The sequence below is a fragment of the Scyliorhinus canicula genome, chromosome 6 (assembly GCF_902713615.1).
Source record: "Scyliorhinus canicula chromosome 6, sScyCan1.1, whole genome shotgun sequence".
Lineage (NCBI taxonomy): Eukaryota > Metazoa > Chordata > Chondrichthyes > Carcharhiniformes > Scyliorhinidae > Scyliorhinus > Scyliorhinus canicula.
In genome coordinates, this window is record NC_052151.1 from 118,382,953 (window position 1) to 118,398,764 (window position 15,812).

Consider the following 15,812-nt stretch of genomic DNA (forward strand, 5'->3'; position numbering starts at 1 on the left):
TGGTGGCACTGAGTTGCAGAAACCTGGTTCCATTCATTGCCATGATGTGGAGATGCCGGCGTTGGACTGGGCTGAGCACAGTAAGAAGTCTTACAACACCAGGTTAAAGTCCAACAGGTTTGTTTCAAACACTAGCTTTCGAGGCGCTGAGGAAGGTACCTACACCTGCTGTTGTAAGACTTTTTACTCCATTCATTGCACCATCTCCCAGCTGGAGACTCGAGCATGCGCACTGGCCGCCACTATATCCCATCGAGCATGCGCAGACGCGTCAGTTGCTTTCCAGGTCGAACGTTAATTTGGATTTCGAGGGCCCGGGACGAGGATCCAACTTGCTGAATGCACGGATCTGCAAACCGGGTGTAAACGCTAAAGTCGCTGTAGCCGATTAATTAGTTGGAGGCCATCGGTTTGAGGAGATGGCGATGCTGGCGGAGCGTGAGTACCGGACCGGCACGTGCGCCGCTTTGGAAGGTTCCCCCGGAGCACGAGCAGCAGGTCTGCCCGAGTCCTGGGACTGCAACGTGGTGCAAGGCCATCCGTTAAAATGTTGCACAGGAAAATCATGCATTTAAACAGCACCTTCTGTAGGCCCAGGGCGTCTCAAAGCAATTACAGCCAATGAAGTACAAACAAAAGTGCAGATAAACGTGGCAGCAAGGTCCCACAAACAGCATCCTGGCAATCCGTTTTTGTACTGTTGATTCATACAATCGTAGAGGGAGAAATACTGGCCAGAGGGTAACTTCTCTGCAGCTCCTCTTCAAAATATGTGTCATGTCCACCTGAGAATGGGTTTAACATTTCATTGTTTAAAAAAAAACTGCCAATAGTGTAGTACTCCCCTCAGTACTCATTTTTTCTGTACAGTAAGAAGTCTTACACCACCAGGTTAAAGTCCAATGGGCGAAATTCTCCCAAAACGGGAGAAATCGTAAAACTGCCGTAAAACCCGGGCGGGTTTTACGGCAGCGCGCCCCTTCCTGACGGGGGACCGATTCTGGTCCCCCGTCGGGGCTAGCAGCCCGACGTCGGAGGCTCCGACAAGTCGGGCTTAACGAAAATCGGTAAGCCCGCTTGCCGGAGTTAGCGCCGGCTGACGCGTCATATGACGTCAGCCGCGCATGCGCAGGTGGGAAGACTCCACCCGCGCATGCGCGGGTGACGTCATCGCGTTTTTGCGCAAAACCCGCGCATGCGCGGGCCGGGTTGCCCCTCAGCCGCCCTGCGTATTGATACTGCGGGGCGGCGGAAGGACAAATCCCGCTGCCCGCGATCGGTGCCCACCGATCGCGGGCCCATGGCACCCTTGGCACGGCCATGGTACTGCCGTGCCAATCGGTGCCATGGTTATTTTTTGCGAGTTTGTCACGACGTTTTTACGAACGGCAGGACCAGGTGTGTTTGCCGTTCGTAAAAAGGTCGTAAAGGGCTGGGACTTCGGCCCTTCTAACAGCTGAGAATCGCTGCCGGCCGTAAAAAAACGGCGGCAGCGATTCTTGTCGGGATTTCGGCGGGGGGGGGGGGGGGGGGGGAGAATAGCGGGAGGGCGTCAAAAAAGTCGGGAAGGCCCTCCCCCTATTCTCCCACCCGTCGTGGGGGGGGGGGGAGAATTTCGCCCAATATGTTTGTTTCAAACACTGGCTTTCGGAGCAATGCTCCTTAGGTGAATCCGGAGCAGTGCTCCGAAAGCTGGTGTTTGAAACAAACCTGTTGGACTTTAACCTGGTGTTGTAAGACTTCTTACTGTGCTCAGCCCAGTCCAACGCCGGCATCTCCACATCAATTTTTCTGTGTAAGTCCTGGAGTCGTAGAACTGTCTGGCCAAGTCAGCCACAGCTAATTCTGACAAATGTGTTATAAACTAATAGTAATCACTGGTACAAGGGACACGTTTTTCTTTTAGCACAATCTTAGTGCAAGTATCTGCTGAGGTTGTACTTGACAGCACTCTTGTCGCTGAGTCATATGGCTCTAGGTTCAAGCCCCACCACTCGGAGCTTGAGTAGAGAAATCAAGGCTGACACTCCAATGTAGTGAAGGGATCATAGGGTCCATACAGTGCAGAAGGAGGCCTATCAAGTCTGTACCAATCCTCTGAAAGAGCACCCTACCCCGGCCCACTCCCCTACAACCCCTTAACTCCACCTGCACACCTTTGGACTGTGGGGGGGGGAAATCGGTGCAAACTCCACACAGTCACCCACATATGCTTGCTTGAGCGGATGCAAAAGGTTCCATGGCACTATTTTGAAGAAGAGCACGGGAGTTCTCAGGGATGTCTTGATCATTACTTATCCCTCAAAACATTGCAAAGAACATTATCTGCTCATTATCACATTGCCATTGTGCAAAATTGTCTGCTGCATTTCTTGCATTGCAATAGTGATTATGCTTCAAAAAGTACTTAATTGGCTGTAAAGTGCTTTGAGACATTGTGGTTGTGAAAAACTTGATATAACTCAAGTCTTTTTCTTTGAAGCTGCTCGACTGTTCCAGTTTTATGTGCACTGTTATACCACTGTTTTTGAATAGAACGATACAGCGCAGTACAGGCCCTTCGGCCCTCGATGTTGCACCGACATGGAAAAAAAAACTAAAGGCCATCTAACCTACACTATGCCCTTATCATCCATATGCTTATCCAATAAACTTTTAAATGCCCTCAATGTTGGCGAGTTCACTACTGTTGCAGGTAGGGCATTCCACGGCCTCCCCACTCTTTGCGTAAAAAAACCACCTCTGACCTCTGTCCTATATCTATTACCCCTCAATTTAAGGCTATGTCCCCTCGTGCTAGCCACCCCCATCCGCGGGAGAAGGCTCTCGCTGTCCTCCCTAGCTAACCCTCTGATCATTTTGTATGCCTCTATTAAGTCACCTCTTAACCTTCTTCTCTCTAACGAAAACAACCTCAGGTCCATCAGCCTTTCCTCATAAGATTTTCCCTCCATACCAGGCAACATCCTGGTAAATCTCCTCTGCACCCGTTCCAAAGCTTCCACGTCCTTCCTATAATGAGGCGACCAGAACTGTACGCAATACTCCAAATGCGGCCGTACTAGAGTTTTGTACAACTGCAACATGACCTCATGGCTCCGGAACTCAATCCCTCTACCAATAAAGGCCAACACACCATAGGCCTTCTTCACAACCCTATCAACCTGGGTGGCAACTTTCAGGGATCTATGTACATGGACACCGAGATCCCTCTGCTCATCCACACTACCAAGAATTTTACCATTAGCCAAATATTCCGCATTCCTGTTATTCTTTCCAAAGTGAATCACCTCACACTTCTCCACATTAAACTCCATTTGCCACCTCTCAGCCCAGCTCTGCAGCTTATCTATGTCCCTCTGTAACCTGCAACATCCTTCCGCACTGTCTACAACTCCACCGACTTTAGTGTCGTCTGCAAATTTACTCACCCATCCTTCTGCGCCCTCCTCTAGGTCATTTATAAAAATGACAAACAGCAACGGCCCCAGAACAGATCCTTGTGGTACGCCACTCGTAACTGAACTCCATTCTGAACATTTCCCATCAACTACCACTCTCTGTCTTCTTTCAACTAGCCAATTTCTGATCCACATCTCTAAATCACCCTCAATCCCCAGCCTCCGTATTTTCTGCAATAGCCGACCGTGGGGAACCTTATCAAACGCTTTACTGAAATCCATATACACCACATCAACTGCTCTACCCTCGTCTACCTGTTCAGTCACCTTCTCAAAGAACTCGATAAGGTTTGTGAGGCATGACCTACCCTTCACAAAACCATGCTGACTATCCCTAATCATATTATTCCTATCTAGATGATTATAAATCGTATCTTTTATAATCCTCTCCAAGACCTTACCCACCACAGACGTTAGGCTCACCGGCCTATAGTTACCGGGGGTTATCTCTACTCCCCTTCTTGAACAAAGGGACCACATTTGCTATCCTCTGAACAAAGGGACCACATTTGCTATCCTCTGAACAAAGGGACCACATTTGCTATCCTCAATGTTAGGGGCACAGTGCAAATTGATGCCATTTACAAAGTTGTAAAATTGACTGCTTTGATGTGGTGCGAGGCAACATCGAAGTGTTGCACTGTTAGGGATTGTTGATTTGTTGCTGTGCGGATATTTTTAAACTTCCAATTTGAAACTTGCAGTGATGATAAAGAACTAAGCTTCCTATACACATTAAGTTATCTGTTTGATTTAGTTTTACCGGGTATGAGAGCACAAGCGGTTATGTTGTCATGTGTGCTTTGCCTGAGACAGGTTCTTGGCTCATGCTTTATCCGGAGCTGTTTCATCAGTGTTTATTTACCATTACCACCCACTCTGGGACAGGACGAGGAGGCTGGTCCCAAGTCTACCTCAGCCGGAAAGGAAATTGAACCTGTGCATTCTGAACTAGATGTCTAGCCAACTAAACTAACTTGAAGCACAACCAGGGAGTAGTGGAGATGATGCTTCTATCTAGGGCATAATGGTAACATGCGGTGCTTTGTTACTACTGCTTGGGCATTAGCAATTGTCAAGGCTGACTTAGACTGAAAAAATATAACCACTGACATCAGTAAAGATGAATTGTTTCAGAACTGAGTGAAGGGGTTAAAGAGTTAATTGACTCTGATACCCCAAATTCCAATATTAAGCAGAAAACATGTAAAACTGTGCTGCCAGTTGTGGTATAGTTGAGTTAAAGGAAGAAATATGAAACTAAAACAGAAAACACGCAGCAAGCATGTCAACATTTGAAGAGACTATAGCGAACTGTGGAAAATAATTTGCCTCTGCCATCCTCCTCTTTCTAACCTTTCTCCACCCTTTTCTCCTCTTCTCCCCATTCCCTCTTTCTCCAATTTCCCACTTATTCCCCTGCTGGACATGCAATTCGTCTTGACTCCCTGTGTGGACTGACACAGGAGTGGGACTTGTGTCTCTAGTGTATGCATTTGCAATCACTGTGTGAGGTCGTGGATCTATAATGTTATGTCAGTCTTTTATTATTAGCAGCAGGGAATAGAATTCACAGTACCAGATGGCAATTGTTTTGTTTGTAGCCCGTAGAAAGCAGAAATGGTCTGTGGATCCAAGGAACAACACTTGGAGCAATGATGAATCCAGGTTTGGGCAGAAGATGTTGGAAAAAATGGGATGGTCGAAAGGAAAGGTGACTATTATACAGCTAAAGTTGAGATGCATGAATTATGAGTGATTTGTCTGCTTTTAATTACCGTATATTTAAAAAATCACTGATGCAAATGCGATTTTGCCCAATACTGCGTTAGTTGATCCCAACTAGTACAGTGGTGTGGGTGCCACAGCATCCAGGAGTTGAGGAATTATAATCATTTTCCCAATGCCGCTCTATTTAATTTGTTCCATTTCTATATACTATCCCCACTGCCTTTCCAGATTTGCACCTTACAGTAATTTTTTAAATTAAATTTAGAGTACCCAATTCATCTTTCCAATTAAGGAGCAATTTAGCATGGCCAATCCACCTAGCCTGCACATTGTTGGGTTGTGGTGGCGAAACCCACGCAAACACAGGGAGAATGTGCAAACTCCATATGGACAGTGACCCAGGGCCGGGATCGAAGCTGGGACCTCGGCGCCGTGAGGCAGCAGTGCTAACCACTGCGCCACCGTGCTGCCCACCTTTAAAGTATTTTTAATTTCTTTTTCAAAGCTATTGGTGAACTTGCTTCCACCACCCTTTCAGGAAGTGCATTCATCAGAACTTGCTGTGACAAAATGTTTCTCCTCATGTTGCTGCTAGTTCTTTTGCCTTAAATTTGTGCGTTCTGATCACTGCCCCTCTGGAAAGGCCTTCTGACTTGCTCTTATCAAAACCTTTCATGATTTTGAACATCTCTATTAAATCTCCTCTTAACCTTGTCTGCGCTAAAGAGAACAACTCCAGCTTTTCGATTAATAAAAGCAAAATTATGCGGATGCTGTAAATCTGCAATAAAAGCAGAAAATGCTGGAAATCTCAGCAGCTCTGGCACCACCTGTGGAGAGAGAAACAGAGTTAATGTTTCATGTCCATATGACTCCTCTTCAGAGCCAGACCTGTTGAGGTTTCCTCGCATTTTTTGTTTTTACCCCAGCTTTTCAAGTCTTCTAAAATCCAGCATCCGTGGCACCATTCCTGTTTTAAAAAAAACCCAATATATTACGGATATTGGGAACTGACATGAGAACAAGAAATGCTGGAGTTATTCAGCAGGCCGGGCAGTATCTGCAGAGAGAAAAAACAGAGTTTTTTATGGAAATGTTTTTTGTTGAGTTTTCATATTTTATATCCAACAAATTACAAATTATTAGAGAAAAAAAACACGCAAAGATTATACATGTATATTTACAGGTAAGCATCTTCATAATAACAACTGTGGCCGCCCCCTTTAACCGGCATACATATGTTATATTCCCCAATATGGCCGAGGCACATGTTTATAGGCATTTATTTACAATTTGGTTTTGGGCCTTAGCTTGCCATCAGACTGTCGCTTGCGGCTTTGTCCTTCCTTTTTTTTTGGAATAATTTTTATTCAAGTTTTCAACAACAAGTTTTATCACAACAGAGAAAAACAGTAACCCCTCCCCTCCAATACAAAAACAATAAATTAACAAGAAAAATAAATAAGCGTAAAACCATGCGAACAAACCCCCATAACGAACCCGTAGCACCCCCCCCCCCCCCCCCCCCCCCCCCGGCTACCTTCCCCCGATTCCCGTCCATTTTCCCCTGATTCTTGGCCACCCGACTATTCTTCCTCTTGTTCGTTGGCCACAAACAGGTCCCGGAACAATTGCATGAATGGCTCCCACGTTCTGTGGAAGCCGTCGTCTGACCCTCGGATGGCGAATTTGATTTTCTCCATTTGGAGAGATTCCGAGAGGTCGGACAGCCAGTCTGCAGCTCTGGGCGGTGCTGCTGACCGCCAGCCAAACAGGATTCTACGGCGGGCGATCAGGGAGGCAAAGGCAAGGGCGTCCGCCCTCCTCCCCAGGAATAGATCTGGCTGGTCTGAAACCCCGAAGACCGCCACTATTGGGCATGGCTCCACCCTTTCAGGTCGATGACCCTTCATCTGAACTGGGAACAGGTTAGAGTTGTTCTAGGTTTTAGGTAAGTGCAGATACAGGGAAAGTGTGGATGGGGTTGGTGGTTGAAGGGTGGGAAAGAAAGAAGAAATTGGAGCCTGTGATCGGGTGGAAGGTAGGTGGGTTTCTGACAAAAGGATGATGGTGCAAGACAAAAGGTGATGGCAATGGAACAAGGAAAGAAGAAAAAGATGAGTCTGGAGCAGGTTAAATAGAGAATAGCAGCAGCTATTACCAACAGCTGCTTTCTGAAAAGAAAGTGGGAGCTGAAATGATTAAAATGCATGGTGAAAGCTGTAAAGTGCCAGATCAAAAGTGGTGCTTTTTCTCCAGCTTCCGTTGAGTTTTGTATAATTCCAGTAAATCTACTTTGCACCTTTTCTGCCACCTTCCTAAAACGTTGAACGAGATTCTCCAGCTGGTGCCCAAACAGCTGTTTATAAAGATTTAGCATAATCTCCTTGATTTTTTGTGTTTTACTATTTAGAACAGTTCCCATTTGCTTTTTTTAAACAGCTTTCCAACTTGCCCAGTCACCTTTAAAGATGAATGCACATACACCCCTCAGGTCTCTTTCTTCCTGTACCTCTTGTTAGTTTACATTGCTCCAATCCATTAATCCTACCAAAATGCAACACTTCCAGTTTTCTGTGTTAAATTTAATTTGCCTTATGCCTGCACCTATGCCCTATCACCAGTTTGCCTAAGTCCTGAAGTCTGTTATTATCATCCTCATTGTTTATTTGCATCTCTGAGGTAACCATCATTTGCAAACTTTGAAACGATGCCTGGTCAAGACAAGTCCAGATGACTAATGTATATAAAAAGAGAAGTGGTCCTTGCCAACCTCTGAAAAAAACCATATCCTCTAATTCGTAAAACAATTGTTCATCTCTACTCTAGTTTTCTGTTATAATAAAAGCAAATTACTGCGGATCCTGGAATCTGATACACAAACAGAAAAACAGCTTTTGACAAAAAGTCATCCAGGCTCCCTTCTTTCCACAGATGCTGGCTGACCTACTGAGATTGTCCAGAATTTTTGTTTTTGCTCTAGTTCTCTGTCCCTGGGTAGGTTTGGATCCATGCTGCCACAATCCCTTTTATGATATGGAGTTCGATTTTGCTAACAAGTCTATTCATTGGTTCTTTATCAAACACCTTTTAAAGTTAATATGCATATCACCCATACAACCCTCATCAACCTTTCCCATAACCTCATTAAATAACTCAATCAAGCTATTTAAACATGATTTGTTTTCAACAGATCCTTGCTGACTACCATTTAATTAGCTAATTTTTCAAAGTGACAATTAGTTTTGTCTCCGATTATTGCCTTTTAAAAGATTCCCCATTGTGGTCTTTAGGCTTACCGATCTTTAGTTGTTGGGTTTATCTTTATCCCCGTTTTTGAACAAGAATATAACATTTACAATCCTCCAGTCTTCTGACGCCATTCTCCAATCCAAGGAAATTTGGAGAATTGCATCTGGAGCCTCTGCTATCTCTGACTTTACTTTCCCCTGTAATCTAGGGTGCATCCTATCTGGAGCATTTAACTTTTCTATTTTGAGTTGCAACTTCTTAAATGTTTCTGCTTTTATCTATTTTATCCCCTCAAATTTATCTCCTGCAGGGCAGCACGGTGGCCTAGTGGTTAGCACAACCGCCTCACGGCACTGAGGTCCCAGGTTTGATCCCGGCTCTGGGTCACTGTCCGTGTGGAGTTTGCACATTCTCCCCGTGTCTGCGTGGGTTTCGCCCCCACAACCCAAAAATGTGCAGAGTAGGTGGATTGGCCACGCTAAATTGCCCCTTAATTAGAAAAAATAATTGGTTAATCTAAATAAAAAAAAAAAAAATTATCTCCTGCTTCCTCCTTAAATATGACATTGCCAATATCCTCTTTGGTGAAGGTGGATGCATGATATCTATTTAATGCCTCCGTCATGTCCTGTGCCTCCACTATAACATTTTCTTATTGGTCCCTGATTGCTTCCATCCTTCCTTTGACTACCTTTTTACTATTTATATTTTTAAAAGACTTTTGGGTTCCTTTTTATGTTAACCTGATGAAGTATTCTCATACACTCTCTTATGCCTCTTTCCTTTTTCAATTTTCAGCTGTATTTTCTTTATTTAACTTGATTCCCTGTTGTATAATAATATATGCAATATTTGCAATATATGTAAGGTTTCCATTTTCTATTTAATTTAAACATCTCGATCCTCATTCATGTTGCTCTAACTTTAGATGCCAGTCCTTTCTCTCGGATGAGAACGTGTCCATTCCGTTCTCAAGCCTCCTTGAAGGCCTTGTAATGCCCATGTGCTACTTACTCACCAGTCTTTGATTCCCATACACCTGATGGTCCAGGCCTCCTGTTAATACAATCCCAGTTGATGTTATAACAGGACGGGAAGATCCCAGAATGAAATACTGGCTCAAACAGCTGTAATTTTGTTTTATAAAATGTGGAAGAACAGAATCACAGGACTGCTAATTAGATTCAACCCCAAGGAAAAAACATTTATTAAACATGAAAAGTTGGATAATTTTCCAAGTACATCTTAAGCTACAATGGTCCCATTAACACAAAAAGCCCCTTTTACGCACACAAATACATACACACAAACACACACATACACACACACACACACTGGCTGTGGTGAAAAACACACATTCCAAGTTAGTGTCTGTGGGTTTCTCCTTGAATCCACCCAGGTAATGATCACTTGAGAATTTCCAAACTCCATTTCCAAAAACATACTTTAAAATCTTCTGTCATAACAATGCTTTCCTTAGAAGTTTGCAGTTCGAAATTCAGTCCAGGTTTTAAAAATTACACCTGTTAGGCAAAACCTCTGCTCCATTTTTGACAACGAAGCCAGTCCAGGATTTAACACAACTCTTTTTTTAGGATTTCCTTCTCTTAACTGCTTATGCAGAAATTCTGAGATCCATCCACCGATTTCCAGGGGTCAGTACTCAAACCTCAACTGTCTAAAATCTAAATAAATGATCTGTAAGCAGGGACAAAGTGTAACATAGCAAAATTTGTGGACGATACTAAAATAGGTGTGAAAGCAGGCAGTGAAGAGGAGAAAAAGAGTTTACAGACGGATATAGATAGGCTAGGAAAATGGGCCGAAATTTGGCAGGTGGAGATCAATGTGGATAAGTGTAAGGTTATCCATTTAAAAAAAAAAAAAATTTTTATTCTCCTTTTTCACATTTTCTCCCAAATATACACGCAACAATAATCAGTAACAAATGAAATGTCAATCCCCATATCAATAACAACGATCCCATCCTCTCAGCAAACCCCAAACATTAGCCCGCATGTTAACATAAACAAATGACACCCATAGTCACCATTAACACATACTGTTCCTACCCTCCCAGCCCCCCCATCCCAATGTTCAATGTAATCCAATTCTCGAAGTGCATAATAAATAACGCCCATGAATTGTGGAACCCCTCCATCCTTCCCCTCCGTTCAAATTTGACCTTTTCAAGCGTTAAGAATTCCAGCAGGTCCCCCCGCCACGCCAGGGCACAGGGTGGAGAGGTTGATCTCCACCCTAATAGGATCCTCCTTCTGGCGATCAACGAGGCGAAGGCTACAACATCTGCCTCTGCGCCCGCTTCTAACCTCGGCTGGCCCGACACCCCGAATATGACCTCCCGAGGGCCCGGATCCAGTTTCACGTACGCCACTTTAGAGATTACCCTAAATCTTCCAGCTTTGGACAGGACCAAAACATACGAACATGATTTGCAGGCCCCCCACCCCCCCGCCGCAACATTCACTCACATCTTCTACCCCCTCAAAGAGCTGGCTCATCCTCGCCCTTGTAAGGTGTGCTCTATACACCACCTTCAGCTGTATCAGCCCCAACATTGCACACGAGGTGGAGGCATTCACCCTCCGGAGCACCTCACACCAGAACCCCTCCTCTATACCCTCTCCCAACTCTTCCTCCCACTTTGCCTTGATCCCTTCCAGTGGCGCCTTCTCCAAAATAGCCCCATAAACTGCCGACACTACCCCCTTCTCCAGTCCCCCTGTCGATAGCACCTCCTCAAGCAATGTGGAAGCCGGTTCTACTGGGAAGCTCTGTATCTCCTTTCTGGCAAAGTCTCGAACCTGCATGTGTTTAAATATTTCCCCCTGCTCCATTAGCAACCACACCGCTACCTTTCAGCAAGATTTTTCTGAATCCGGTAGTGGTGTCCATCCTCAGCATCTGGAAGCAGATCAGGCAGCATTTCAAACATTGTTCCATGTCTTTGCTGGCCCCTATCTGCAATAATCACCTCTTTTGCCATGGGAGGGGAAGAATTTGAAGAAGTTTGGGGACTTCTTCTAGGAGGGAAGGTTTGCCACCTTTCAGGAGCTGTTGAAGAAATTTCAATTACCTGTTTGCAATATGTTTAGATGTTCTCAGATTTTAGTTTTTCGCGCAAGGCTTTCCCTCTTTTCACTTGGCACTCCCTCATCCCTGTTGAAGAAGGTTTTGTCTTTGGCCAGGTCTGGTGGGGGGAGTATTTCTGTATTTATGGCCATATCCTATCAGCGGAGTCGGCCCCATTGAATGAAGTAAAGGTGAAATGGGAAGGTGAATAGGGTCCTACTCTATATGATGAGGTATGGAATGAAGCTTTCCCCAGGGTCAACTCCAAATCCTCTTGTGCTTGGCTTAGACTGATTCAGTTCAAGGTGGTGTACAGGGCTCATCTGACTAAAGCGAGGATGAGCGCATTCTTCTCGGGTGGAGGACAGATATGAACGTTGTTCTCGGGGGCTGGCTAACCACACTCATATGTTCTGGTCTTGTCCCAAGTTAGTGAGCTTTTGGTTCTCTTTCTTCAACGCCATGACAAACATACTTAATGTTGAGCTGGAGCCATGTCCACTGGTGGCCTTTTTCAGGGTGTCAGACTCGCCGGTGCTCCAGACGGGGGTGAAGGTGGATGTCCTCGCCATTGCCTCATTAGTTGCCCGGGGACGATTTTTGCTTGGTTGGAGGCCTCCTACTCTGCCCAGTGCCTCTGGTTGGTTGGGTGACCTGATGTCTGTCTTGCACTTAGAGTAGGTCAAGTGCACCATTAGGGGGTCGGTAGAAGGGTTCTACCTAAGGTGGCAGCCATTAATTTCCATTTCTAAAGAGCTAGTCACCGTCAATTGTTAAGGAGTTTAGTTCAGTACAGGCGGTGGGGTGTTAAGTTAATTTGTGCATTTGATTGTTTGTTGTGTTTTTGTTGTAACTTGAATTAATTATGTTATATTATTTTGTTTGTCATTAAAAATTTTCAATAAACTTTTTAAAAGTGTGCAAATTTTGACTTGTTGGATAATTTAAGAAGGCAGCAACATTTTAAAACTGCCAAGAGGTAGTTGTGTTAATTTGCAGGAGATAATACAATAATAATCGTTATTATTGTCACAAGTAGGCTTACATTAACACTACTGTGAAAATCTTAAATTTTATTGGCAAACTTGAATCTTTAGTGCCAATTAAAAATGTATCTAGCATAAGCTAAGAAAAAAGGCAGACCACTACGGCTACATATGGACTTCTGATAAATTTGTGGCCTAATGTTCTTATAAAACATTATTTTCTTTTGTTTTCGAGGGTCTTGGGGCTCGTGAACAAGGGTCAACAGAAAACATTAAAGTTCAGGTGAAGAACAACACAGTGGGTCTTGGAGCAGCCAAGAATTATGAGGTAAGTTTTGTAGCAGTATACAAATTATTAAGTATTAGTCTTAATTTATGCTTGCCATGAATCCATTATCATAGAATTTACAGTGCAGAAGGAGGCCATTCGGCCATCGGGTCTACACCGGACCATGAAAGAGCACCTTATTCAAGCCCAAGCCTCCACCCTATCCCCGTAATCCAGTAACCCCACCTAACCTTTCGACACTAAGGGGCAATTTAGCATGGCCAATCCACTTTACCTTACTCTTTGGACTGTGGGAGGACACCAGAGCACTTGGAGGAAACCCACTCAGACATTAGAAGAAAGTGTAAACTTCACACAGGCAGTGACCGGAGTCTGGAATTGAATCGGGGTCCCTGGAGCTATGAGGCAACAGTGTTAACCACCGGGCTGCCCAGGATGTTGCCCAATTTAAAAATTCTAAGCATCTTGAATGTGTTCCATTGCTCAATTTATTCAATCTCCTGTCACCTTCCTTATTGCCTAAAATTTTAAACCAATTGAAATTCTATAGGTTTCAGCAGCTGACGCTACTGACGAGGGTTGCTGATGGACACCAGCCACGTCGCGCCCGAATTGGTGATGCGATGAGGCTGTCTCGTTGAGATTCCCGGCGCTCGAGACATCTCGCGAAATTCAATTGAACCTCGCGAGACATCGCGATCTGGATCTTGCCCTCGCTGGGTGAGATCCAGATGTACATATTTAAATGAGCCATTAGGATTCGCCTGCTGCCCGGGAACTAAATCCCAGCGAGGCCTGGACCAGGCACTGTTTAGTAATGGTCCTCGCAAAGGTCCTTGTTCATTGGAGATTCCTGGGTGATCAAGGACAGGACAGGGTGGCTCCTTGGCTCTCCATCAGGCATCTGGGCAATTTGGCACTGCCACCCTGGCACTGTGAAGTGCCTGAGTGGCATTGCCAGGCTGGCAGGGCACTTCCAGTATGCCCAGGTGGCAGTGCCAGGATGCCTGGATGCCAGTTGGCACTGCCATGGGGGTTATGCCCATGAAAGCGGAGATGTGGTGGGATATGAAGGGTGGGGTGGTGAAGGACGGGTATAAAGGTTGGAGGTGTCAAAGGGTCGGGTTCTGAAAGACGGTGTGGGGCCCAAAAGGGGATTAAGAAGGCCTGAAAATGGAGGGGGGGGGTGCCCTCACTTGGGGATTGTGGAGTAATGCCCATGGGGGGGGGGGGGGGGGTTGACCCTCAAGCTCACTTAGAGATCAGGGCATCCTTTCAAAATGGCGGCCTGATTTTTAAAAAAAAAAGTTTTTTTGCCAATTAAGGGGCAATTTAGCGTGGCCAATCCACCCACCCTGCACATTTTAGGATTGTGGTTGTGGGGGTGGAACCCACGCAGACTTAGGAGAATGTGGAAACTCCACACAGACAGTGACCCGAGGCCGCGATCAAACCCGTGTCATCGGCGCCGTGAGGGGGACCGAGCTCCGAGGAGCAGGTCTCATCGGTGAGTTCATTTCCCCAGCGTTGAAAACGTTTCTAAGTGTGGCTTGGAGAAACACTCCAAGGCCCCAAAAAATTACTAAGGGCGGGACTTACCGATCTCCCCGCTGTGTGTTTTGGCGGCAGAGATGGCCCGCCAGTGGATCTACCGGTCCCAACGTTGTCGGCGGGATTTCCTGGGTAACCCGTGCGCCGGCATGGGACTGGAATTTCCCATTTGCGTGAACAGCAGTGTGGTCCTCACTCAAAAACCGGCGAGAAACATCCCGCCAAACACACCCAAAGTGACACTTGATTCACGTCACATGTTTCAGTTTTGTGTGGGGTTGTAGATTTCAACCAGGCTCAAGTCTTCAGCTTAGGCACGGTGGCACAATGGCTAGCATTGCTGCCTCACAATGCCAGGGGGCCGGGTTCGATTCCGACCTCTGTCTCTGTAGTTTGCACGTTCTCCCCGTGTGTGCGTGGGTTTCCTCTGGGTGCTTTGGTTTCCTCCCACAGTCCAAAGATGTGCAGGTTAGGTGGATTGGCCATGCTAAATTGTCCCTTAATGTCCAAGAGATTAGGTGGGGTTACTGGGTTACAGTGCTAACCACTGCACCACCGTGCTGCCCCTGGAGTAATGGTTGCTTTTAGTTTGCCTTGAATACGACGGTGAAATCTGGTTGGTCTCTGCTAACCCTGTCAACGATAACAAGGTTTCCACTGATCATTCAGAAAGCAAGACTACACTTATAGAATCACATTCACAGGCTCAAAGAGTGTATTTCCTCAAACCAGTGCAAAAACGGCAAGTACCTGTTGGTGGTATATCAGAGTAACTAGGGTGCATAGCTGCTGTTCTTAATTTCACTTGGTTTCTGCCCATGATAGTCCAATTGAGTTTGGTGGAGTAGAGCTGTTGTATTTTGACTCAATTTTATTCAGGTGCAAAAGCAAAATTTGGGAAGAATTAATGAATTTAATCTTATAATTGTGCAGAGTTCACGGCTACACCTGACTTTTAAAATATGCTTTCTAGGTTTGCCTGCCATTTTGAAATATTCTAACATTTCAAGAGAAACTCTCAAGTCCAAATTCTGATTCCCGAACTGTTGTCTATTTTTATTAATGCTCAGTTTCCAAGGAAGAGCTCAGTGACGTAGCTTTCCCCCTTCCCTGGAGACAGCACATTCAAACATGCAGTCATTCAGCTTCTGAATTGCACTGGCAAGATAAATATTTTTGATCTTTATGCAGATAGAACTTGTAACATAATGTAGACCCAGCATTAAGAAATGTTAATGCTATATAAACTGACCCTATAAAGACCAGAGAAATAAAAACAAAAAATGTTGAAATACATAAATCAGTACCGTTGGAACACCCCCCCTCCCCCGAAAATGCAGGAAATACTCAAGCCTGTCAGCAGCTGTGGAGAGAGAAGCAGAGTTAATGGCTGGGATTTAATGGGAGGAAATTAATGCCTGCAGTGCCACCCTGAGCAATGAAAATGAA

The 15,812-nt window shown here is 45.2% G+C and overlaps 1 protein-coding gene across 1 annotated transcript in view; it reads left to right on the forward strand.

Moving 5' to 3' along the window:
- Positions 1 to 226: 226 nt before the first annotated feature.
- Positions 227 to 15,812, forward strand: part of pinx1 (PIN2 (TERF1) interacting telomerase inhibitor 1) — a 111,448-nt gene continuing 95,862 nt past the window's right edge. The window contains exons 1-3 of the mRNA XM_038799984.1: positions 227 to 438; positions 5,066 to 5,175; positions 12,759 to 12,851. Coding sequence (XP_038655912.1) covers positions 420 to 438; positions 5,066 to 5,175; positions 12,759 to 12,851 — 222 coding nt within the window. The 5' untranslated portion in view covers positions 227 to 419. The remainder of the gene's footprint in view (positions 439 to 5,065; positions 5,176 to 12,758; positions 12,852 to 15,812) is intronic.